The sequence below is a fragment of the Odocoileus virginianus genome, chromosome 6 (genome assembly GCF_023699985.2).
Source record: "Odocoileus virginianus isolate 20LAN1187 ecotype Illinois chromosome 6, Ovbor_1.2, whole genome shotgun sequence".
NCBI lineage: Eukaryota > Metazoa > Chordata > Mammalia > Artiodactyla > Cervidae > Odocoileus > Odocoileus virginianus.
This window is the reverse complement of record NC_069679.1, coordinates 26,956,551-26,982,839: the sequence shown is the minus strand read 5'-3', so window position 1 is coordinate 26,982,839 and position 26,289 is coordinate 26,956,551. Positions and strand designations below refer to the sequence as shown.

The 26,289-nt window shown below is 51.7% G+C and overlaps 2 protein-coding genes across 2 annotated transcripts in view; both read left to right on the top strand.

Moving 5' to 3' along the window:
- Positions 1-4,299, top strand: part of EHD4 (EH domain containing 4) — an 85,539-nt gene extending 81,240 nt beyond the window's left edge. Inside the window, exon 6 of the mRNA XM_020906810.2 lies at positions 421-4,299. Within this exon, the coding sequence (XP_020762469.1) occupies positions 421-957 (537 nt within the window). The 3' untranslated portion in view covers positions 958-4,299. The remainder of the gene's footprint in view (positions 1-420) is intronic.
- A 3,555-nt stretch (positions 4,300-7,854) lies between these two features.
- Positions 7,855-26,289, top strand: part of SPTBN5 (spectrin beta, non-erythrocytic 5) — a 49,833-nt gene continuing 31,398 nt past the window's right edge. Inside the window, exons 1-14 of the mRNA XM_070468543.1 lie at positions 7,855-7,937; positions 8,553-8,670; positions 8,880-9,047; positions 10,270-10,386; positions 14,663-14,820; positions 15,344-15,572; positions 16,393-17,024; positions 18,493-18,631; positions 18,746-18,978; positions 19,216-19,369; positions 19,457-19,657; positions 19,741-19,947; positions 22,285-22,485; positions 23,161-23,313. Of these exons, the coding sequence (XP_070324644.1) occupies positions 7,855-7,937; positions 8,553-8,670; positions 8,880-9,047; positions 10,270-10,386; positions 14,663-14,820; positions 15,344-15,572; positions 16,393-17,024; positions 18,493-18,631; positions 18,746-18,978; positions 19,216-19,369; positions 19,457-19,657; positions 19,741-19,947; positions 22,285-22,485; positions 23,161-23,313 (2,793 nt within the window). The remainder of the gene's footprint in view (positions 7,938-8,552; positions 8,671-8,879; positions 9,048-10,269; positions 10,387-14,662; positions 14,821-15,343; positions 15,573-16,392; positions 17,025-18,492; positions 18,632-18,745; positions 18,979-19,215; positions 19,370-19,456; positions 19,658-19,740; positions 19,948-22,284; positions 22,486-23,160; positions 23,314-26,289) is intronic.

The following is a 26,289-nucleotide window of genomic DNA, read 5'->3' as shown; positions in this document are numbered from 1 at the left end:
AGTGCACACACCCCTTGTGCTCTCTGTAAGTTACTAATACCTGCCCTTCCTAACTCTCAGCATTGTTGTAAAGATCAACTAAACTATGTAAGGTATGTAAAATTCTTTAAAAGCTAAAATACTAAATCTCTAGAGTGCTTAAAAAAAGCAGGGTGAAGGAATTTTGTCTCAAAGCCTAGGGGTTCACTGTCCCTCATCCTGTTGCCAGCCTAGGTCAGCTACTGCAGGAAAACATCGCCTCTTGTTCCAAAAGCAACTCCTGGTGAGTTCAGATATGGGGACCATACCAAAGAGAGAGCTCTGGACAGCCCAGAGTATGGGCTTCCGGCTTTAAGGGATCATTTGTCCCTCCAGCCACCCCTCTCCTGTTTGCTTCCTGCAGAAGGGCTTTAACCAAGTCTGTGGTTTCTCCTTTTCCAGGAAAAGCTTGAGAACTACGACTTCACCAAGTTCCACTCGCTGAAGCCCAAGCTAATTGAGGCCGTGGACAACATGCTGACCAACAAGATCTCATCGCTGATGAACCTCATTAGCCAGGAGGAGATGAGCATGCCCCCACCACTCGTGCAGGGTGGCGCCTTCGATGGCACAGCCGAGAGCCCCTTCAACCAGGGCTATGGGGAGGGCGCCAAGGAGGGTGCCGATGAGGAAGAGTGGGTCGTGGCCAAAGACAAGCCCGTCTATGACGAGCTCTTCTACACCCTGTCGCCCATCAATGGAAAGATATCAGGCATCAACGCCAAGAAGGAGATGGTGACCTCCAAGCTGCCCAACAGCGTCCTAGGCAAGATCTGGAAGCTGGCTGACTGTGACGGCGATGGCATGCTAGATGAGGAGGAGTTCGCGCTGGCCAAGCACCTCATAAAGATCAAGCTCAGCGGCTACGAGCTGCCCAGCAGCCTGCCCCCCCATCTTGTGCCACCCTCCCACAGGAAGTCCTTGTCCAAGGCCGACTAAGGGGCAGATGACACACAGGGAAGGCAATGTGGGGCTGGAATCAGGGGAGCCTGGGCCTGAGGCCCACCCTGTCACCAACTCACTGAGTGACCCTAGGTGAGACACTGCCTGCCCTGTGCCTCAGTTTCCCCATCTGTAGAATGGGAAGGGCAGACACTGGACCCTAGATCAGGTCCTTTTACCTTAAAATTCCCTGAGTTTCTATTAAAATATTGGGGAGAGGGGATGGATATGAAGTTTGAAGGGTTGAGAACAAAGGGAGATTCCAGGAATGCTTCCAGGAAGTCCTTGGAAGCCTGGAGAAACTCGGATATGGAATCCCAGGAACCACAGGGAGTGAGCCAGGGGCACTGCTAGGCCCCGCTGGACTGTTCATTGTTATGAGCCCGGCTCTCCCTTAGCACCGGGAGGCAGCAAAGACCAGCTTATTTATTTTGTTCCCTGCTTTATTTAGAGTGAAAAAAAAAAAAAAAAAAAAACAGCAGACGTTTCTGTTCTCTCCAAACTATCTACCAAAGAGAAGAGGGCTGTCCCGGCTTTGAGGGGAGGACACACCTTGTCTGCATGTTCCCGTCCCTCTGCTGGCCCGCGGAGCAGGCAGCCAGGCCACAGGGAGTGTCCCCCACAGCATCCACTGGCCGGCCTTCCCAGGGCTCCCCCAACCCCAAAGCCTGCCAGCAAAGTTATATTTGGTTAGGAATTTGGAACTCACAACCTTTACTAACCCTTGGCGAGATTTCTAGTATTCTAGTCACGTCGAAATCTGAAGATGAGCTTTACTTGTCTGTCCAATAGTTTGTAGCAAAGACTATCATTTACACTAGAGGAAGAAAAGAGGTGGCTTTCCCCAGTCCTCAGCATGGTCACGTGTCTCTAAGACTCCTTGGTCAATGGCAGGATTTAAATTCAGCAAAAACATGGCTTGGTGCATGCACTGTCCTGGCCCTCTGGACACAAAGGGAATGAGGGGCCAGCCCACCCTCACTGGCTATCAGGTAGAAGAAGTCAGTCTACTAGTGTTAGAAACTATTTTTATAACAAGAAAATGGGCGTTTTTATCATGTCCAATTTTTTAAATACAGCTTCTGTATAAAGGATAAAAGCCTTTATGCAGAAACAAGGTGGAGTCTCTCATATGAAGCCTTTTCTTCAGAATCTGTGTGGTTCATACCACGGATGCCTCGAGGCAGGGTTTGGGCACTTCGCTGTCCATCAGCTCCTGAGTGTTCTCTCCCCCAGGGGCCCTGTGTGAGCCTCTCTGGACCACTCACCCAAATGCCTGTGACTAGTGGAGATCAGCCTCTATGTGGGCTCCAGCTGCGGGATGCAGGTGGCTTTCCATACCATTACTTATGCAATAAGAGAGACATGGTATTTCATCACTGTTGTGATGGCCACATGGCCTGGAACCCTGCCAGCACCAAAATGAAGGAAACCCAAACAGTCCCACCCAAGTCTTCCCAAAGCCACATTTTTTCCCCCCTGATGTCATCAAGGGCAGAACTGCAGATTTAAAGACATTTATTTATTTAAACATTTTCCCAGATCCCAGCCCTCACTCTCCCTAGCTTGCTTTCCAAATAATTTAGCTTTAAGAGAAGTAAATACATAACATGGTTTTAGTCTTAATGAGCACTTTTAAATTAATTGGACACACAGAAAAGAGACATTTGTGATTCCAGCACTGTAATCTGAGCAGATGGTTCTGTGAACACCTGAGGACCACCCAGGCATGTGAGCACAGTTGATCCAGCCAAGGACAAGAGTAAGAGAGGAGAGAGAGTTCATTTGTCCAGAGGTTTGGAGATGCCAGAGTTAGCTGATTTCCACTCAGATTGATCTTGCTATGTTCAGCTGTCATATATAAAGATAAATATATACACACATGTCCCGTGAGTACATATTTTTGACACTTGTTAATGTGTGTATATGTAGATTTTGTCTATATACTGACATAGAGGAATATTGTTTTAGAGGAGCCGGAGAGGAGGTTTCTGATGCTATGAGGATAGAAACACCTCATGGGTGATTCCCCACCCCACCACCCCATGACCTCTGGCAGGAGATCATCTATCAGCTAAATGCTGAGAAAAAATAAAGAGAAAGGAATTTGCATGTCCATTTTTGTTAATCTTTTCTTGAAACCTGAAGTCACCCATTGTGAAAAGTTGATTGGAAAGAAACACTGGAAACCATTAGGGATGGCGGCCAAGCGAGGACCCTTATCTCCCCAGGACCTGCACAGAGTTCCTTGAGTCTGGATCCAAAACACCCGTTATCCCCTGACCCTGTGCAGCAGGGCTGGTAACACAGAGCCCTCAGGATCTGGACACCTTGGCCATCTGTGCTGTCCTCCCAGGGCCACCCGACTGTCCAAGAACCCCCTCCCTAGAGCACTCATGGATGGCTGGGGGTTGGAAGCAGCTGAACTCTAAAACTCTCCATGCTGTCCTTGACTCCACAGAAAAAACCTAAGGATCTCGAGTCTGTCTGTGTACAGCTCATGATCACAGAGTACAGCTCTGCGGCCACACGCTGCTGTCCAGCCTGCTTGGCGTCCTACATGGATTCTTTCCTCGCCACATGCTTGGATGGCCCGGGGTGGGGCCAGTCTTCCGTGGGAGGGCCGTGCATTTCAGTTGGCTTTCGCTTCTCTGGGGCTGAACTGGCTTCCCTGGGACACTTGACATCGTGCAACAGTAGCGCCTGGATTGGGGGCGGTGGCTCCTCCCACAGAGCGGTGGGCCTTAAGGAGCTGGATTCTTACTCCATATCGTGGGACTGGTGTCCAGGTGGGTCACCGAGCATGTGAGAGGAAGCCAAATGCCTTGTGCTCCCCTCCAACCCCCACCCCGCTTACAGGCTCAGCAGAGCCCTGGCCCCACTGCTCCGACCTCGGTCCTTCACTGTGTCCACTGGGTCTCAATAGCCACCCCTGTAATGCACTGGGAATGTCTTGTACTGGAGTCCACCATGTAGGATGGGGTTTAACCACCAGAGTCGGCTTGACAGCCACCACCGGGACCTCTCCACTCTGCAGCTCTGCTCCTTCCGGATGCCCAGAGCAATGCCATGGACAGATTGCCTTGGAAATAAGGAAAGTGTTTAAAGAGGCACTGTTTATTTCCTCCAGGGAACGTGATAGAAGAGTAACTTTCTTAGGACAGATAACCACTGAGTTTTTTTCCAGGTAAACATGGGCTGAATTTAAGTGTAGCAGATGACATGTTAATTAGCCAAAAAAATGCTATTAATACACAATGCTTCTATTTTTTTGTAATCTTGTTTCAAAACGTAAAAAAAAAAAATGTCTACTGATCAATAAACTACTGAAAAAAATCACTTTTCCCATTGGCTCTGGTTTTTCAATGACTGTGTGCCAGTTGTCTTGGAAATAAAACAGGCATCCCTTAGAACCATTCTGAAACAAGGCAGAGGCGTTAAGGGATGGGCATGCCCCTTGGCACACCATCCCTGTGACCCTTGTCTCTTTCTGCATGTTCTCTAGGTGGGAGATGGGGGCTTCTTCAGCAGGAAAGCAGCTCCATCTGATGTGGGCAGAGGCCAAGTCTGGGAGCAGGCACCGAAGGAAGTTTATGCCCCAACCAAGAGTGACTGGAAGCCAAGACTGGAAGGGACCATTGAGGAGACTCTTCTGAGGCTGGGGACGGGGCGTCACTGAGCACTCACAGGAGATGGCCTCTCTAGCACTGAGGCTGACCGGACACCTGAGGGTGCCATGGTGCTAGGATACAACCCCTGGCTGGCTGGCACTGCTCCTACCTCTTGCCATGCCTCGCAGGTGCAGAGCACCCATAGTAGACATCTGGAGTTTTCACACTGGCTCCCACCTACCCTTTTAGTGATCCAGACCTGGAATTTCCTTTTGCAGGCCACTCTCTACTTCCCCACCGTCAAACTGAATGGTGAAGTTTGGGGAGACAGATCCCACTCCTTTCCAGGATGGATCCTGATTGGCTGAGCCAATTAGAGTACTTCATCCACCTGGTCACAGAAATGGTTCAGAAATTGACATGTGATTATGAGAGGTCCCTCAGACTTCTGTTCCAACTCTCAGGAAGATGTTCTCTTTTCTAAACCATGCAGTTCAAAGAAGTGAGCCTACTGGTACAACAATATAAATAGCTTTGAAAGAAGTGCCCAGTGGTGCTGGCAGATTGAGGCTGGCAGCAACCACCCCATGGAGCATGAAGATGAAGGAGGCATTGAGAAAGGCAAAGGAAATCCAAACCTGTGGTGGCATCATTTGAGCTGCTGGATCAAACCTCACCTAAAGTCCTCCTGCCAGACTTTCCAGTTACATGGACCAATATGTTCTGTTTATATTGTTTAAACCCATTTGACTTGAAACTTCAGTTACTTGCAGCATAAACATTCCAAATTTGTATGACCAACAGGATTCTCACCATGGGTTGCAGTCAGTCACAGCCTAGGAGAAGCTGGTCCTGGTATCATGTACAGTACGCTTTATTATAGTTGAACTTGGGGAAAAAGAAGAGCAGTTTCCTAACAACCTACCCAACAACCTCAAGTACAACCACCTCTGTTGAGATATGTGTGCAAAGGGCCAAGCAGCTCCATCCTGTCCTCTGGGGCTCACATCACATGGGACGCCTGGGCCAAGGCTCTTGATGGGAGGTGAAACAAACTTATAGAGGTAGGAGGAAGGGGAACTTCCTAGAAGGAAAGGATTTCTTTTTTAATATCAAAAATTATAGTTGTACAATATTGAGAAATATAGAACAAAATACAATTATTGGAGAAAAATTGCTCTACAATATTGTGTTGGCCTTTGCCACACATCAACCCAAATCAGTCACAAGTATACATGTCTCCTCCCTCCTGAAACCCATCCCACCCCTCTATGTTGAGCTGCGTTGAGCTCCCTGTTTTACACATAGTAATGTATGTGTTTTTATGCTAGAGTCTCGATTCGTCCCACACTCTCCTTCCCCTACTGTGTCTACAAATCTGTTCTCTATGTCTGCATCTCCCTTGCTGCCCTGCAAATAGGTTCATCAGTACCATCTTTCTAGATTCCATATACATGCATTAATATTTAATATTTGTTTTTTCTCTTTCTGACTTCACTTTGTATGATAGACTCTAAGTTCATCCACCTCATTAGGACTGACTCGGATGTATTCTTTTTACAGCTGAGTAATATTGTATGTATGTACTACAATTTCTGTATCCATTCATCTGTTGGTGGGCATCTAGGTTCCTTTCATGTCCTTGCTATTGTAAAAAGTGCCGCAACAAACATTGGAGTACATATGTCTCTCAATTATGATTTTCTCAGAGTGTATGCCCAGTAGTGGGGTTGTTAGGTCACATGGTAGTTCTATTCCTAGTTTTTAAAGGAATCTCCGTACTGTTCTGTATAGCGGCTGTGTCAACTTACATTCCCACCAGCTGTGCAGGAGGGTTCTCTTTTCTCCACATCCACTTCCAGCATTTATTGTTTGTAGATTTTTTTTAATGATAGCCATTCTGACAGGTGTGGCAGTGATTCCCCATTGTAGTTTTGATTTGCATTTCTCTAATGATGAGTGATGCTGAGCATTTTTCATGGGTTTGTTGGCTATAGGAAAGGTTTTTAACTGGGGCTGATAAGAGACTGTGGGTGATGGGGTGCAGAAGAGACATTCTAAGCTGAGAGAAGAACGGATGCTCAGATATGAGCAGGTAGCTGTGGTCCCCACCTGGCAGTGGGGAGTCTTGCTCTGTGAAGGCATGGTGGGCTGGGCGTAGGCTGACAGGGAGACAGGGTGCTGAGCTGGGGACAGTGATGAGGACCTGCAGGGGCAGTGGGAGTAATCGGGTGGGGGGTGCCCTGTGGAGTGCCCGTTGGTGGGGCACAACAGTGACGGCTGTTGGTGCCTGATTGGACCTGGGGCTGCGGGCAAGGAGGAAGCTCAGGTTCATCCCAAGTGCCGGGAAGCCAATCAGTGTCAGGAGGGACCTCCCAGGGAGAGGACAACAGGGGCAGGGGCTCCTCTTGGATACAGGGGATCTGCCCCCCACCCAAGGGCAGCATGCCCCTCACTCCCAGCCACAGGCCGAGATTCAGGTGTAATGGATCCCACCCAGCTCTGAAGGGCAGGCTCTGACCACTGCCCCTCTCACTGGCCTGGACTGTGAGGGATGCCTCCCTCAGGATGGTTGCTGGGCTTCGGGGTGGATGAACCTAGGTACACAGCCTAGCCCCATGACTGTAAGCAGACAGTCCTGTGAAGCCCCCTGAATTAGAACTTGCTCTCCTTGTGTCATGCAGTCCACGGTTGCAGCGGGAGGGTGGGGGGTGTTGGAGAGAGGGGCTGGCTGGCTCCCGCACAGCCCTGCTTCTGAGCCTCAGGCCCAGCCGGAGCACAGGTGCTGGGGCCCCAAAGAGTGAACACTGTATCTCTGACTCTGGAGGAGATTCTTTCATTCCCACAGGCAGGCTTTGCAGTGTGGGTTACCCCTTTTCAGGGGGAGCCCCCTTCAGAAAGCAGCCCCCAGGTGGAAGGGACCCCGTCATGCAGCCCTGGTCTGGGTTGGGTGTGTTTCCATCAAGCCTGGAAAGCCCAGCCCTGATCCAGTGCTTCCCTGTGGTCTATGGTGAGTTCCCCCAGGAGAGGGTGTGAGGGCTGTGGCCCCATGGGCTCACTCCCATCTCAGGCCCTGCAGGTGCTCACAGACCCTTGATGGGGTGCAGAAGGGCAGCCTCAGCCTGGGGTGTGGGTGCAGAGGCTCTGACCAGAGGCTCTTGAACCCAGACTGCAGCTCCCCCATGGAGCTCCCACCCGAAGCCAAATCGAGACCATCCCGTGGGACTCTTGTGTCTTGGGCACCAGGACTCAACCCGATCCTGAAGGCCTTGGCAGCAGAGAGATGATGAAGGAGGAGACCCTGGAGCATCGATCTGGAGCATTCTTGAGCCGCCCCCTCCAGGCCCGGGCCACGCCCTGTGGCAGGTGGGAGGACAATGCCAGCTGTGTGCCGTCACCCTGCCTTGCCGGCCCAAGAGGAGGGCCATGGCGCTACCCCAGCCTCAGCCTCTCTTGATGTCTCTCCTTCCCCGCCCAGCCCCTGCTATCTGCCATCTCCAACGGTTCAGCCAGGTCTCCTCTCAGGACATCAACAAGGTGAGCAGTTTCTTTCTTCCTTCCACCTGCCCTATTCATCCCGAGCAGCAGCAGCCGAATGCTGTGGCCCAGGGGAAACCTCTGGCAGCAGGAGCTCTAGAAGAAGAATCTGGAAAAGAGGGTGGGCCACTCAAGTGTAGGGCACCAGCCAGGAGCCCAAGACCTTACCTGGCTAGATCCCAAGCTGCAACCACCCACCACACGTGGGGCAGTCTGGCAGGGAGGGGTCCCCTGTTCCAGGGAGTCATCAGAATCCACCTTCCTCCCCCAGCCTCCAGGCCCCCAGTGTCTCCAGCTTAGGGAAATATCCAGTGGCTCCTCATCCCCAAAGGGCTCCGGGCCTGCTGGCCAGTGAGCGCCACAGCCCCCAGCAGTTCCTTGGCACTACAGAGCACCTGAAGCAGGAGTCCAGCCGCAGACCTCAGGCTGGCTCTCCCGGTCCAGTCCCACCATGGACTCTGCGTACGAGATGGGCCACATCCGCAAGCTGCAGGCACGGCACATGCAGATGCAGGAGAAGACCTTCACCAAGTGGATCAACAATATCTTCCAGCACGCCCGGGTGAGTGCAGCTGGGCCCGCCCCACAGCTGCCTCCACTGTGCCCCCAGCTCCCCGGCAGGTGGACCCAGGGGGCCGACTTGAGCCCAGCTGGCTAAGGCCAGTGCTCCTTCCTCCAGGCTGGTGCTCTAGGTTTCACCACCCAGGTCCTGGGATGGAGCAGACAGGAGAGGCTGGGCTGACCCTCTGCCTGTTCCTCATCCCCTCCCAGGTGGGCATCGAGATCCAGAACCTGTGCGCAGAGCTGGCTGACGGCACCCACCTGCTGCGGCTGCTGGAGCTCATCTCAGGGGAGGCCCTGCCACCCCCCAACCGGGGCCGCATGCGGGTCCATTTTCTGGAGAACAGCAGCCGAGCTCTGGCCTTCCTCAGGGCCAAGGTGGGCACTGGGGAGAAGGCTCCTGGGCGCGGTGCTGGGGTGGGCGGTGGGGACAGGCCGGATGACCGGATCATCTTTCCTGGGCTGGCCACAGGGCCGAGCAGAGGGTCTGGAGCCGGAATCCAGGAGGAGCAGCTGGGATACAGAGTCCAGGAAGCAAAGCCCTACTTTGCACAGTTCACCCGGCTTAGAGGGCACCCACCCGGCTGGAGCTGGAACAACCATTGTCCCCAGTGGGCGGGAATGAAATCTGCCTTTGCCTACAATGAGAGATTGTGGAGTCTAAGTTGAAAGATTCAGTACACTCTTAACCTTCTCTTTTCATAAAAGAGGAAAATATTTTCCAGGCAAGGCCCATGAGCAGCTGGTCAGCAGATCTTGGATGTGGGGGTCAGACACAGGGGAAGAGCCTCAGACACTACTGAGCCAGGCAGGGAAGGGAGGTGGTGTAGGGCTGCCTGGGAGAAGCTGGAATAGACAGCCGGGAGGGGCCTCCGCAAACAGGAGGGATCCTGAGAGGAAGGGACAGCCCCAGAGAAGTCGTCTCTAAAAGGAGAGGAGAGCTCCAGAAACAGGGATCCTCATGGCCCGTGTCGGGGGGCTGTGCAGGGGTCATTTAAATTAAGAAGCAGGAATTGGGAAGCCTGGGGGCTCTTGGCTTCAGGTACTGGAGCATGAGATGGCTGAGCCTAGAGGATGTGAAGTTACAGCTGAAACTGGCCAGGCTGAGCCTGAGTCCTGGGATGTGGGTCACAGGCAGCCCTTTGGGAGCCTAGCGTGCTGGAGCGAGGCAAGAGAGGCCAGAGCAAGGGATGGAGCACTGTGGTCCCTAGACTCATGGAAGAACAGAAAGCTGCCAGCCACACAATGCAAGCCCACACTACTTGGTCCCAGGGCCAATGGCCTGTGAGCCAATCACCTCCTCTCTAGAACCTCAGAAAGGTGCAAGTCCTATAGCCCTTGTCAGAAGCTACTCAGCACCCTTCAAGCTCAAAGACATAATGTGTCACAGATACGTAGCCTATGAAGGTGACAGCCTTGTCTCCACTATCGCTTGGAAAGCCTGGGCTTGCCTGGCCTTGGGCCTGCTGGCTTCTCGCCTGGGGACCTCCTGGGTCAGGACAGACAGAACCCCTCCCATCCGGCAGCCAACCCTTTGGTTACTATGAGTCTTCTCTAGTACATGGGCATTGTGGCTGAGGTCAGAAAAATATGCCCACAGGTGCCAATACCCCTCATTGGGCCAGAGAACATCGTGGATGGAGACCAGACGCTCATCCTGGGACTCATCTGGGTCATCATTCTGCGTTTCCAGATTTCCCACATCTGCCTGGACAGGGTATGTCTCAGCCCCCGTGCCCAGCTGCCCAGCCCAGCCCAGCCCTGGCCTCCCCTCAGGGTCCTGAGGACAGAGCAGTTCCACCTGACCGTTAGGATGCCCACAGCAGATCCTCGGCATCCACACAACTTCTATTCACTCTTCAATCGCAGGCAAAGGATTCAGAGTGTCAGAGAGGTTGTAATATGCTGAAGTAAGAGCTATTAATGGATTTATGGGCTTCAAGTTGGGCCTGGAACAAATCATTTACTAGTGAAGGGGGTCAAGGTGCCTGCCCACCACCTGCCTTTCACTGCTAATTTATTGTTTTCTACTTGCCACTGAATCCCTGTAACTTTCATTAACCCATAATGTACTATTGGGAGAAATAAAACATACAGGGAAAGCCCCAGCCCTGAAGGTTTCCAAATCCTCAGGATCCTGAAAACCAAAGGGATGGTTCCTCATCTTCCTCCATTCTACAACTGGGTCAGGAAGAGTGAACACATAAAAGTCCTTATATAAATGTTCATAGTTTCACGGTTTCCAAAACCCCACCAAAAACTCAATTCCAGTAGGTTAGGAAAACCAACTTGGAGCATGAAATCTTAAAGAAAAGAAGCCACAGATTTGGCTCAAATCCAGGAGGACCCTTGACACTCTTGATGGGATTGTGACCCCCAGGAGAGCAGGGGCCTTGCCTGCCTGCATCCCCAGGGCCTAGCACCCATGTGGCTAATGAGTGGATGGATCAACTTCTAGCTGACCTCAAGCCCTTCCAGAAAGCCACGCTCCTCTCCCCACCCCCCTAAGCCAGCTCCAAGTGCCCCTGCCACCCCTTCCTCAGGGGCAGCAGGTCTACATTATCCCCTGACTGGCCACCAGCTGGCCAGCTGGCTCTCTTGTCTGCAGCCAACTCAGGCCTTTCTCCCTGCAAAACTCAGATGTGTCTGGGACCAGGCTGACCCCATGCCCATACATGCTCACCCCCAGAATCACTCCTGGCTCATGTCTGCCAGCCTAATCCAGCTGCTCAGGGTTTCTGGGCTGGCCTGGCTCTGGCAGAGCCCAGCTCCAGGCCCTAAACTCCTTCCCCTCCCCCCTTGCACTGCTACATACTGGTCCCTTCTATTCAAGCTCCCAGGCCCAGAGGATGGGGAAGGGAATATAACCTGCTGTGCTTTGATATTCTGAGCTTTGGGGTTTTTTTTTTTGGAGTACAGTTGCTTTACAAGGTTGTATTATTGTACAGTGAAGCAGCTATATGTATACATATCTCCCCTCTTTTTTGGATTTCCTTCCCATTTAGGTCACCACAGAGCAGTGAGTAGAGTTCCCTGTGCTCACAGTAGGTTCTCATCAGTTATCTGTCTTATACATAGGAGCGTATATATGTCAATCCCAATCTCATTCTGAGTTTATAAACAGAAATTGGTGGAAGAATTGGAAGACGGGAGTTCAGTTCAGTCACTCAGTCATGTCCGACTCTTTGCATCCCCCTGGACCGCAGCATGCCAGGCCTCCCTGTCCATCACCAACTCCCAGAGCTTGCACAGACTCATGTCCATCGAGTCGGTGATGCCATCCAACCATCTCATCCTCTGTCGTCCCCTTCTCCTCCTGCCCTCAATCTTTCCCAGCATCAGGGTCTTTTCAAATGAGTCAGCTCTTCGCATCAGGTGGCCAAAGTACTGGGGCTTCAGCTTCAGCATCAGTCCCTCCAATGAACACCCAGGACTGATATCCTTTAGGATGGACTGGTTGGATCTCCTTGCAGTCCAAGGGACTCTCAAGAGTCTTCTCCAATACCACAGTTCAAAAGCATCAATTCTTTGGCCCTCAGCTTTCTTTATAGACCAACTCTCACATCCATACATGACCACTGGAAAAACCATAGCCTTAACTAGATGGACCTTTGTTGACAAAGTAATGTCTCTGCTTTTTAATATGCTGTCTAGGTTGTACTATTCCTTCCTTCCAAGGAGTAAGTGTCTTTTAATTTCATGGCTGCAATCACCATCTGCAGTGATTTTGGAGCCCAAAAAAGTAAAGTCTGCCACTGTTTCCACTGTTTCCCCATCTATTTGCCATGAAGTGATGGGACCAGATGCCATGATCTTAGTTTCCTGAATGTTGAGCTTTAAGCCAACTTTTCACTCTCCTCTTTCACTTTCATCAAGAGGCTCTTTAGTTCTTCTTCACTTTCTGCAATAAGGGTGGTGTCATCTGCATATCTGAGGTTATTGATATTTCTCCCGGCAATCTTGATTCCAGCCTGTGCTTCTTCCAGCCTGGCGTTTCTCATGATGTACTCTGCATATAACTTAAATAAGCAGGGTGACAATATACAGCCTTGATGTACTCCTTTTCCTATTTGGAACCAATCTGTTGTTCCATGTCCAGTTCTAACTGTTGCTTCCTGACCTGCATACATGTTTCTCAAGAGGCAGATCAGGTAGTCTGGTATATCCCATATCTTTCAGAATTTTCCACAGTTTCTTGTGATCCACACAGTCAAAGGCTTTGGCATAGTCAATAAAGCAGAAATAGATGGCCAATAAAGCAGAAATAGATGTTTTTCTGGAACTCTCTTGCTTTTTTGATGATCCAGAAGATGTTGGCAATTTGATATCTGGTTCCTCTGCCTTTTCTAAAAGCAACTTGAACATCTGGAAGTTTACGGTTCACGTATTGCTGAAACCTGGCTTGGAGAATTTTGAGCATTACTTTACTAGCGTGTGAGATGAGTGCAATTGTGTGGTGGTTTGAGCATTCTTTGGCATTGCCTTTCTTTGGGATTGGAATGCAAACTGACCTTTTCCAGTCCTGTGGCCACTGCTGAGTTTTCCAAATTTGCTGACATATTGAATGCAGCACTTTCACAGCATCATCTTTTAGGACTTGAAATAGCTCAACTGGAATTCCATCACATCCACTAGCTTTGTTGTAGTGATGTTTCCTAAGGCCCACCTGACTTCACATTCCAGTATGTCTGGCTCTAGGTGAGTGATGAAGAAGGGAGAAAAGGAGAGAAAGAAAGGAGATGGGGATTCCAGGATGTGAGGGGCAAGGGAGGGGGTGGATGGAAGGGGAGGACCATTGAAGGCAGGACAGGGACAAGGAACAGAAGGCAGGGAAAGAAGTGGAGCCCGGAAGGAGGAGGGAAAGCAGCACTGAGTAAAAGAGGGATGGGACGGGGGCGCGGGAGGTGAGGGGAACGTGCGGAAACCGACAGCGGCAGAATGAGAGAGATTATCAAGGAGACAGAAACCAGTTGAAGATGGTCATTTCCCAGTCTGAAGAAGCCATTGTGTGAGCGAGGCCTTGTGAGGCAGATGGGCTCCGCATGTCAGAGGTTTCTAGGTCAAGAGAGACCCTCCCCTAACAGCCAGGGAACCCCAGACAGTTTCCTGACCCCTCTTACTGCACCTCCTGTGCTTCCTTAGAATGTAACTACTAACAGTGCCTACCTCTGGGGGCTGTGCCAGGTGGAGAGCCGCGTGTGTGGGCCTGGTGCCTGGCTGGCAGAAAGCCCATGGTGACCTGGAGTCGGTCTAGTGAAGCCCAGACTCAATTCCGTGTGGCCCAGGGTTGGTTAGCACAGGGCCCGGCCCAGCCGAAAGGCTGCAGAGGGATTTCCCTAGTGGTCCAGTGGCTAGGGCTCTGCCCTCCCAGTGCAGGGGTCATGGGTTCGATCCCCGGTCAGGGAACTAGATCCCATATGATACAACTAAGAATTCACATGCAAAAAAAAAAAAAAGAATTCACATGCTATAACTAAAGATCCCAAGTGCCACAACTGAGACCTGACGCAGCCAAATAAATAAATATTAAAAAAGAAAGGAAGAACTACTGTAATGATGTAAAGTAATTAGCCTCCAACTAATAAAAATTAAAAAAATAAAAAAAATTAAAAAAAAAAAAATAAATAAAATGTACAATTTCCAAGACTCAAAAAAAAAAAAAAAAAAAAAAAAAAAAAGAAAGGAAGGCCGAGAGAAATGGGAGCTACTGCGGCCATTGTCACCAATTGTGACTCAAAACCAGCTACTCAGAGGTGACAACTTTCAGAATGCCCCACTTCTTTGTAAGGACAATCTTTCTCTCGCACCCCCAATCCCTGCCCAGCACAAATAACAGCAAGTGCAGTCAGATGCTCTGAAGGACAGGCCATCCACACTGCCTCCAGGTGGGGGAGCAGGATCGCACTGTGCCCAGCCTGCTTCTCCCACAACTTGCGGCCTACCCCCATCCCCATCCCATCCCTGCACGGTGACCCACTGTCCTGTCCTTCCAGGAGGAGTTTGGTGTCAGCGCAGCCCTGCTGTCTGCCAAGGAAGCTCTGCTGGTCTGGTGCCAGCGGAAGACTGCCGGCTATGCCAACATCAACATCACGGACTTCTCCCGCAGCTGGAGTGATGGGCTCAGCTTCAGTGCCCTCATCCATGCCCACAGGTGGGCGTGTGGGAGGGGACCCAGCACCTCCTGCCCTGGCTGGCCTGAGGCAGGCCTCTGCTTCCTTCTCAGAGGCCTTCTACCCTCTGAGCTAACTTCTCCAGGACTTGGGTCCTCCACCCACCCATTATCCCATATCCTTCTGGCCCCTTACACTGGGCACAGAAGTAAAGACACTGACCCTAAGTTCCTGGTCTGTGACACCCCTCCCCACTTCTATAGAACTAGCCAGGTTTGCCTTTGACCCCTGCTGCCTTCTACTCTCTGTATCCCTGATTCTCTTTTCAGTCCTCTTTCTGGCAAGCACCTGTCCATTTTGGAGCTTCCCCCCACTACCCAGGAGGCTGAGCCCCAAGCAAAATTAACCCTCCCCTCTCCCAGTCCTATTCCTTCAACCAGGGCCTTAGGTCATCATCAGGGGCAAGTTAGTGCCCAGCAAGGTGGGAATGACCCTCTTAACAAGTCCACATAAAGCTGAGCAGTCCCTGACTCTGGTGAAGAGCTCTGCCTGCTCTCTGCCCAGGCCAGACCTGCTTGACTACAGCTCCCTGCGTCCCGACCGCCCACTGCACAACCTCCGCTGTGCTTTCCACGTAGCTGAGCAGGAGCTGGGCATTGCTCAGCTGCTGGATCCCGAGGACGTGGCAGCCCTACAGCCCGACGAGCGCTCCATCATGACCTACGTCTCCCTCTATTATCACCACTTCTCCCGCCTGCACCAGGAGCAGACCGTCCAGAGGAGACTCGTAAAGGTTGGGGACAGAGAGGGAAGGTGGCATTGCGGAGAGGTGGGGCAAACATGGGCTCCGGAGTCAGCACACCCTGTGACGTTTCCTCCATGTGTGACCTTGGCCACATCATCCAACCTTCCTGTGCTTCATCTGTAAAATGGGAATGATGATGCCTGGGTAACGCAATTAATTCTGGGTAACAGAAGGCTGCTGGGAGTGTTCAAGGAAGCATGAGCAGACTTCCCGGCATACAGGGAAGCCGGGTGAGCACCGCCTCTCCCTGACCCTCCACCCCCACCTCGGCTCTTAGGTTGTTAAGCTCCTAATGGGATTAAAAGGCACAGAGAGCTGGACTCTGCAAGGACAAACACGGGGCAGCTCTGCTGGGCCAAGTCCATGTTTCTGGGGAGCTTTCTTACCCTCTGGGCACGATGGCAGAGGCTGAGACCTGGGAGGGCTGTTCTCAGGGTTGGTGTCTCAGCTGGGAGTGGGGAAGGTGATCCAGGCCAAAGGCCCTGAGTTGCTTTAGGGGTGTGGGGGCCTCAGGGAGGGAAAGAAGAGCACTTCCAGTGTTGAGGCCAAACGGAGTAAAATAAGATAGAGGAAGGCAGGACGGGAGCCCCACTCCCGGGTCTGAGTGTGGAATGGAAACAGACCTTGCTTCTCTGGGGGCTGGGAGCACCCCCACTTTAGCGTATCCTCACCTAAGAGCAGGAGCTACTGTGTACCTAGGCAAGCCTGGCTGGCACTCAGCACCCAAAAGGGGAAGGCCTCCAGGACCTGGAAGCCAGGGTGTGCCCCCCAGGTGCTGGTCTGAGCCCTTCCCCATGCCCTCCACCAGATCCTGCATCAGCTGCGGGAGTCAGAGGCGCTGCAGACCCAGTACGAGGAGCTGGTGGCCGACCTGCTGTGCTGGATTGCAGAGAAGCAGGTGCAGCTGGAGGCGCGGGATTTCCCAGACAACCTGCTGGCCATGCGCCAGCTACTGGTGGCCTTTGCCTCCTTCCGCACCCAGGAGAAGCCACCGAGACTGCAGCAGCGAGGGGCCACGGAGGCCCTGCTCTTTCGGCTGCAGACAGCCCTCCGAGCCCAGAACCGCAGGCCCTTCCTGCCACCCGAGGGCCTGGGCCCTGCGGAGCTGTCCCGGCGCTGGGCAAGCCTGGAGCGGGCGGAGGCCTCACGGAGCCGGGCCCTGCAGCAGAGGCTCCTACAACTAGAGCGGTTGGAAACCCTGGCCCGGCGTTTCCAGCGTAAGGCAGCCCTCAGGGAGAGCTTCCTGACAGACACAGAGCAGGCGCTGGACCGGGCCGCAGCCCCGCCAGCCAGCCCGGCCATGGTGGAAGCGGCCGCCCAGAGGCTGGGCATGCTGGAGGCCAGTATCCTGCCCCAGGAGGGGCGCTTCCAGGCCCTGGCCGAGATTGCAGACATCCTCCAGCAGGAGCGCTACCACGGTGGGACAGAGGTGGCCAGCAGGTGAGCCCCGGGCATGGGACAGTCTTCAAAACAGGCTAAGGCCTTCCTACCATGAGGAGGTGGGGGTGATTTATTGATTTGGGGCTCCCTTTTAAAAGATCTATATCTTGGGAATTCCCTGGCAGTCTAGTGTTTAGGACTTGGTGCTTTTACTGTCAGAGCCCAGATCCCATCCCTAGTCAGAGAACTAAGATCTTGCAAGATGCATGGCACAGCATAAATAAGTAAATAAAAAGATCTAGCTCCCACTATTGCCTAAAACTCCAACCTCTGTCATTGATCCCTTTGGTAAAGCTCTGTTCTTTCTAGATAGCCTCTTATTAATTTATTCACTAAAACTAAGCATTTATTGAGTGTCTATACTATGTCCTAAGTACTGTTCTAGGTGTTGGAGATTTAGCAGTGAAAAGGGCAAACAAAAATCCCTCCCCTCATAGAGCTTACATGCTACTAAGGAAAACAGAAACATATACAGTCTGTGAGACAGTGATTTTAAAAGATAATAAAGCAGAATAGGGGAATATGAGGTACCAACGTGGGCAGAGGGAGTTATACTGAATGGTCAGAGGAGGTTTACTTTTGAGCAAAGAGCACCGACTCAATAGACATGAGCTTTGGTAAACTCTGAGAGTTGGTGATAGACAGGGAGGCCTGGCGTGCTGCAGTCCATGGGATCACAGTCAGACACAACTGAGCAACTGAACTGAACTGAAAGAGCAGAAAGAAGTGAGAAACCATACAGATATGATGACGGACTATACTAGGGCAGTGTCCCAAAGGGGCACATGGAAAATAACATGGAAGCCAAGTGAACAGGTTGTAGTTGAGGTCAGGGAGGCATGGAGGCCAGGGGTGGTGGCAGAGATCCTGCCAGACCCTGCAGGACACAGTAAAGACAGTTTTTACTCAGCAGAAGATAGGAAATCATGGCAGGACTTGAGCAGACAAGTCACACGGTCTAACTTTTATTTTACAGTGATCATTCTGGATGCCATGACAGGAGTAGACTGAAGGGACAAGGGCAGAAGCAGAGAGAACAGTCAGGAAGCTACTGCAGTAATCACTTAGAATAATAGAGAAGTGGAGATGATGAGAAATGGAGGGGTTCTGCATTTATTTTGAGTCCAGGGGAATTTGCAAACAGATAAGAAGTGGGATGTGAGAAAATGAGTCATCCAGTTACTGGCCTGAGCACTGGGAAGGATGGAGTTGCGGTCACCTGTAATGAGGACTGGAAGGAAGGTTTGGGTGTCAGAGGAGGCCTGAACCTCAGACTCTCCCTTCAGTTTTTCTGCCTGTTTCTAAAAGGCAGGGACACTGCCCCTACCACTCCAGGGTAAGATGCTCACAGCCCCAGCCACAGTACTCAGGTTCCTCCAGTACAGACAAGCCCCCCAACCACCAACTGTGGACCCCAAGCTTCCCTGCCATGGCCCAGTGGACACACCCTTATTCTTACATCCCCCAGGCAGCTGGAGATCACCCGGCGCTGGGAGCGGCTCCTCCAGCGGCTCCAAGGGCAGAGGAAGCAGATAGCGGGCATGCAGGCTGTGCTGAGCCTGCTGCAGGAGGTGGAGACTGCCTCCAACCAGCTCAACGAGCTTCAGGTAGGCCCTGGACCAGTGGACCCCTGGGAGAACATAGCAGCATGCCCCAGTCCTGGCACTCACAGCGACCCAGCACTCTGGGACGTTAATGACCACTCATCTGTCCCTGGCCAGGTGCTAGTCAGCTCCACGGCCTGTGGGCAGAAGCTGACAGAGGTAGAGGGGCTGCTGCAGAGGCATGACCTGCTGGAGGCCCAGATCTCAGTCCTTGGAGCCCACGTGAGCCATCTGGCCCACCAGACCATGAAGCTGGACTCTTCCACGGGCACTGCTGTGGAGGTGCTGCAGGCCAAGGCCAGGGCGCTGGCCCAGCTCTACCAGAGCCTCATGTCTCTTGCCAGGTCCCGGTAAGAGCCCACCCAAACTCCTCTGCCCTCTCCACAACTTTTCTGTAATCCAAATTACCTCCTGCCCAGGTTTAAACATGCTGCCTGGAGACTTCCTCTGCCCTGACCCTAGTCTCCTCTGTTGAGTGATCCAGGGACAGAAGTCCTGTCTAAGGGGAGGTATCTGGGCCTGATGGGGAATCCCTCCTTAAGCCGCATCACTGCCTGATTCCCTCTGTGGCCCTTGCCATCCCTCAGGCGGGCCTCGCTGGAGCAGACCGTGCAGCAGGCAGAGCTCCTGCACAGCTGTGAGGAGGAGGAAGCCTGGTTGAGGGAGCACGGACAGCTGGTGGAGGATGCATCCATGGGCCCGGATTTCAGCCAGATCGCAGCGGCCCTGCAGAAACACAAGGTGCCCTCTAACTTGCATCCTGCCTCTTCCCCTCTCCCTGCCATCCATCCCTTCCCTCACTCAGCTCCCTCCTCTGTGCTCCTCCAGGCCCTGGAAGCCGAGCTCCATCGCCACCAGGCTGTGTGCGCTGATCTTGTGCAGAGGGGACGCAAACTGGGAGCCTGCGGGCCCCCGCCGCGGCCGGACCCCTGGGAGCGGGCTGAGGTGGTACAGGGCATGTGGCAGCGGCTCTGGGCCCGGATGGATGAGCAGGGCATGAGGCTGCAGGCAGCCCTGCTTGTCCAGCAGGTAGCAGGGCAGCAGGAGCTGGGTGGCCGGGCAGGGAGTGCAGGGTCAGCCCATGTGTGCCCAGCCTGCCCTCCTCCTCACAGTACTTCATGGACGTGGCGGAGGCGGACTCGTGGCTTCAGGAGCAGCGGTCTACACTGGAGAGTGCATCCTTTGCACAGAACCAGGTGGCCACCGAGGCCCTACTGCGGCAACACCTGCGTCTGGAACGCTCTGTGCGCACCTTCGGGACCGAGCTGCATCGATTAGACGAGCAGGCACGGGTGGCCACAGCCCAGGCAGCACTCCTGGTACGTAGAGACAGGACAGGGACCCAAACCCACGGGCCCCCGACACCAAATGCGCACTGCACCCTTGACCACACAGAGGGTGGAAATGAGATGGCCTTTGTGGCTCCTGACGTGCCTTCCCCTTGGGTTGGAGGTGCCCACTCCTTCTCGGCATCATCTCCCCTGCTGTCCTAGCCCGGAGTTAGTAGAGTACTGTCTGCCCATGATGGAGGACATCAGAGGGTAATTTGGCATTGCTCAATTCGCCCACAAGTTCCCAGGCAATGATCAGTTTCCTCCAGCAACGTCCCGTTACTTTGACCACCGGGCCTAAGGTGTCCTTTCATCCTTAAGCCCTATTCGGCTCTCCTGACTAGGCCTTTTTAGGCTTTGGGTGGCCAAATCACTACCCCAGACTGCTTTCTGAACCCCCTCCCTCAGTTTATTGAGCCTCCAGTTTAAAAAAGAAAAAAAAAACCACATACCTACATGTTGGGCAGGGTGGTTCAGGCCTCTGAGGGTATGCAGTTTCTTTCAAGAAGCTGGACATGTAGCTCAGGATGTGTAAAGCACAGCCCTCAGGTCCTGCACTCACATTTGGTCCGTCTACCCTCATCCCACGACTGAAGCGACTTAGCATGCATGCACCCTCATGCCAAGGAAGCTCCACGTCCCGGGCGCCTGCAGACCCGCAGCACGGGTCCTCGTGTCTTGGAAGGGGGCCTGATGGCATAGTTGGTACTGACCACCAAGACCAGACTACCAAAAGTCTGAAAGTTCTGTGCTTCTAACTTAGCTGAGGTCGAGCTATCTCTTTTCCTTTGCATTTGTTCCCTGGACCATATAATCAACAATTTTTGAAAATAGAACCACAACGTGTTAGCAGTTGTCTGGTCCAGCACCCTCTCTTTAGAGGTGAGGCAACCAAAGTTCACAGAGGCCAAGTTACTGCCCTCACACCTGCTGGAGTGGTTGCCCAGCTCCTGTCCAGGACTGTCTCCCCTTTCCCTCCCTGTGTGGCTATAATATGTAACTCCTGGCGCTTGCGTTATATTAACACTTGCTGCTTTTGGTATTGCTTTCCTTCTGTACTATGTGGCCACCTTCTCCAGTCTGAGTTGTTTAAATGAATGACAGGAGACACCTTATCCTTCTTTTGTGGCATCTACTGCCCAGCCAGCCTTGGCATTGATAGAAGGCTTAGTTCTAATCTCTGGCATTTTCAGACCCTTTCTTTGCCCAGTGGTGGTGGAGAGGTACAGAGATGCCTCCCCTCCTGTGGGTGGGGAGTCACTTTGGCAGCTAAGCAGAGCCTTCCCTCCTCCATACAGAAGGAACCCCCAGAAGGCTGGAGCAGAACTGATGGAGATGTCACCAGGAGACCTGAGAATGGGACCCAAATTTTAGCACTGCAGGGCAGCCAACCACCATGCCCTCAGGTCAAGACAAGCTTCATCTACAGAGGTATAAGGCCAAGACCTTACATGGGCACCTTAACAGAGCATCAGGAATCTGTGTGGCTCTTGCGGGCATCCAAAGACTGAAGGGAAGAAGTTAAGGAGAGGAGGAAAGATATGAAGCTGCCTGAAATTCTGAGTCTTCCTTTGTTCCCCTCCCTTTCCAGTCTTTCTCTGTGCCTCTTCCTTTTCCTCAACCCCTGAGTGGCCAGCCTGGCGGCTGCTGCTGCTGCAATGTCTGACCCCTGCCCCGGGCCAGAGACACAGAGGGACAGAGACCCCCCATCTGGAAGGCCAGCCTGGGCTCCCCCTCCACCCCTCTATGCCCCAGCTCCTGCCACCAGAGCCACTTTGCCTGCAAATGGTGTTCCCCCAACCAGGCTCACCCTGCCCTTGAAATCTTTCCCGACCCCAGCCTGTTCTGGCTGTCTTCCACCCCCTGGGCCCCCATAGTATCCATTTCACACACTGTGCATGCTGCTTATCCTTGCACAGTCCTGGGAAGTGTCCTAGGTCTGTGGGCATAAGGTCTTCAGGGGCTCAGGAAGCTCTGGCCTTCATCTTCTGGCCTGCAGGGCTCCTGGCACAGGACTGAGTAATGAATAATCTCCCCTGCCCACCCCCAGTGGCCAGCTCCTGGCTCAAGAAGAGGCACAGGGCCAGTGCGGCCCTGAGAACCTATGTTCCCACAGGAATGCACTTCACCCAGCTCCCAGGAGAGGCCCGGCAGCCCCCACGCCAGACAGATCCCCAACACCCCAGGGGGCTGCCAGGCCACAGTGCCCCTCAGTCACATCATGGGACCGGAAGCTCAGGTACAGCTGCTGGCCCACCCTGCCAAGCCTTCTGCTCCTTGCTGGGAGCCCTTCCGGACACGCTGACCTCTGTCCTGTGGGCACAGGTGGTGTCTGCCCTGAGCTCTCCGAAGATAGGCCCGAGAAACCCAGGGGCCTGGTGTGAGGTTTCCTGCCACTCTGGTCTGTGGGGCACCCAGAAGATGGCCCTCCCAGATGAGCCTGACCCTGACTTTGACCCCAACACCATCCTCCAGACACAGGACCGCTTGAGCCAGGACTATGAGGGCCTGCGGGCCCAGGCAGAGGTAACACTCCTTGTTCATGGAACGTTCGCTCCTTCAGTCTGGATCCTGGGCCATGAGCCCAGGGACAGAGCAGTGACAGGACGCGTTCCCTGCCCTTGAGGAGCTTGGGTCGGGGCAGAGAAGATGTGAACAAGTCATTAGACGGATCTGGGTGCAATGGGAGTGTGAAGGGGAGGCCAGGTGAGGGCAGGGAATCAGGAGAGGCATCTCTGAGGGAAGGACATTTAGGCCGAGACTTGAACAGTGAGAAGCTGGGAGCAGGTCAGTCAGGGGCGTGGCAGGGGGAGATGGTGGGGAAGAGTGTTCTAAGCAGGACCTGGGCAAAGGCAGGAAAGGGGCCCAGTGAAGGAGCGAGGGCCAGGGTGCCTGGAGCACGGCAGGGAGGCCTGGGAGCAGCTAGAGGAGAGCCTGCAGGGGAAGGGGCAGGGAGCAGGGCCAGACCCAGGGAGAAGCGCAGACTGTACCCAAGAGCGCAGGGTGTGAGTAGGATGAGAGCGATGTGCATGCTCTGCCGGGCCCTCTGCCAGAGAGGGTGGAGGGCCCAGCAGTGGGACAGGGACTGTTTCTGCGCCTGGCCTTGGACTCTGCGGGTTGGGAGGTGATGGGGGACCTGCTCTCAGCGCCCCATGGCAGGCACTGGCCCTCAACCCAGCCTCTGGGCTGGCCTCTCCTCAGCGCCGCAGGGCCCAGCTGGAGGAGGCGGTGGCCCTGTTTGGCTTCTATGGCTCATGTGGGGAGCTGCAGTCCTGGCTGGCCAAACAGACGACGCTGTTGCAAACGCTGCAGCCCAAGGCCAACAACTTGGAAGTCACGCAGCTCAAGTTTGAGGTATCTTGCTGCTGAGGGGGTCTTGCCTGCTTGGCCCTGCTGCCTCGGGTGATTCCTGTCCTGCCCCCTCCTCACGCCTCTCCCTTATTCACTCCTGTGCCCCAGTGAGCTCCATGTCAGCTGTGGTCCTGTCTGGGAGGAGGGAGAGGAGGATTTGGCCTCGAATTTTTTTTTTAATTGAGGTATAATTAGCATATAACACTGTATTTTTTCGGGTATAAATAGATGTCATATATCGCAAAATGACCACACTGTAAATCTAGTAACATCCATCAGCATACATGCACAGTAACAAAAGTTTTATTTTATAACTATAAGTGTGTACCATTCACCCATCTCACCCACTCCCCATGCCTCCCCTATGGGAACCACCAGTCCATTCTCTGAATCTATGAGCTTGGGTTTTTTTTAAATCACATATATAAGTAGGATCATATGGTATTCGTGTTTCTCCATCTAACTTATTTCACTTAGCATGATGCCGTCAAGGTCCATCCACGTCATCCTGAATGGCAAGATTTCAATTCTTTCTTGTGGCTGAATAATACTTCAGTGCTCATGTGTGTGTGTGTGTGTGTGTGTGTGTATTATGTTTTCTTTGTCCTTTCATCCACTGATGGACAATTAGGTTGTCTCCACATCTTGGTTTGTGTAAATAATGCTGCAATGTATATTGCAGTGCAGGTGTATATATTTTTTGGAGTTAGTGTTGTTTTCTTCAGATAAATACCCAGAAGTGGAATGGCTGGATCATGTGGTAGTTCTATTTTCCATTTTTTGAGGAACATCCATACTGTTTCCCATAGTGGCTGTACTAATTTACATTCACACGAGCAGTGCACAGGGATTCCCTTTTCTCTACATCCTCACCAATGCTTATTTATTGTCTTTTTGATAATAGCCTTTCTAATAAGTATAAGATGATATCTCATTGTGGTTTTAATTTCCATTTCCCTTATGATGGTGATAAGTATCTTTTAATGTAACTCTTGACCATCTGTATGTTTGCTCATTTTTTAATTATATTATTTGGTTTTTTGCTATTAAAATGTGTAAGTTCTCTGTATATTTTGGATATTAACCTTCTATCAAATGTATGATTTGCAAATATTTTCTTCCATTCTCCCATAGGTTGCCTTTTCATTTTGTTGATGGTTTCCTTTGCTGGGCAGAAGCTTTTTAGCCACTTGTTTATTTTGTTTTTGTCCCTTTGCTTTTGGTGTCAAATAAAAAAAAATCATTACCAGACCAATGTCATGGAGCTTACCCTACTATGTTTTCTTTGAGGAGCTTTATGATTTCAGGTCTTACATTCAAGTCTTTAATCCATTTTGTGTTAATTTTTATGTGTAGTATTAGAAAGTGTTCCAGTTTCATTCTTTTGCAGGCAACTGTCGAGTTTCCCCAACACTATTTTTTAAGAGACTGTCCTTTCCCCAGTGTATAGTCTTTATAATCGATAGTTCCTTGGTCATAAAATTAATTGACCATATATGCATGGGTTTGTTTCTGGGCTATCTTTTCCATTGATCTATATGTCTGTTTTTATCCCAGTACTATACTGTTTTGATTTACTATGCCTTTGTTAAAGAGTTTGAAATCAAGGAGCATAACACCTCCAAGTTTGTTCTTTCTCAAGATTGCTTTGGTTGTTTGAGATCTTTTATTGTCCCATACAAATTTTAGTCTTCCGATCCTTGAACACAAAATATCTTTCTATTTATTTGTGTCTTCTTTGATTTTTTTTCATCAATGTCTTATAGTTTTCAATGAACAGATCTTTTACCTCCTTGGTTAAATTTATTCTTGTGCTGTGCTGCTGCTGCTAAGTCACGTCAGTTGTGTCCAACTCTGTGTGACCCCATAGACGGCAGCCCACCAGGCTCCTGTCCCTGGGATTCTCCAGGCAAGAATACTGGAATGGGCTGCCATTTCCTTCTCCAGTGCATGAAAGTGAAAAGTGAAAGTAAAGTCGCTCAGTCGTGTCCAACTCTTTGCGACCCCATGAACTGTAGCCTACCAGTCTCCTCCGTCCATGGGATTTTCCAGGCAAGAGTACTGGAGTGGGCTGCCATTGCCTTCTCCGTCTTGTGCCATGCTAAGTTGCTTCAATCATGTCTGACTCTTTACAACCCCATGGACTGTAGCCCACCAGACTCCTCTGTCATGGGATTCTCCAGGCAAGAATACTAGAGTGGGGTGCCATTTCCTTCTCCAGGGGATCTTTCCAACCCAGGGGTCAAATCCACATCTCTTATGTCTCCTGCATTGACAGGCGGGTTCTTTACTACTAGCACCACCTGGGAAGCCCAAAATTTATTCCTAGATATTTTATTCTTTGGGGGTTAATTGCAAATTTAATTTCTATATACTAATAAGGAACTATCAGAAAGAGAAATGAAGAGAACAGTCCCATTTTCCATTGCATTTCCAAAGAATAAATTAAAAAAATTTATTCCTAGATATTTTATTCTTTGGGATACAATTGCAAATGGGATTCTTCATATCTCTTTCTGATAGTTCCTTATTAGTGTATAGAAATTGAACATATTTCTGTATATTGATTTTTGTATCCTACAACCTTACTGAATTCATTTATTCTAACAGTTTTTTGGTGGAATCTTTTTTAAAATTTTATTTATTTTTGGCTGTGCTGGGTCTTTGCTGCTGCTCAGGCTTTTCTCTAGTGATGGCGAGTGAGATCTACTCTCTAGTTGTGGTGCTCAGGCTTCTCATCGTAGAGCCTTCTCTTTTGTTACCGAGTATGGGCTCCAGGGCATGTGGGCTTCAGTAGTTGTGCGTGCGGGCTCAGCTGTGGCTCCCGGACCTTAGAGAACAGGCTCAGTGGTTGTGGCACATGGGCTTAGTTGCCCCATTGGCATATGGGATCTTCCCCCAGGAGACATGGGATTGAACCCGTGTCTCCTGCATTACCACGTGATTCTTTAGGGTTTTCTCTGTATAAAATCTTGTCAT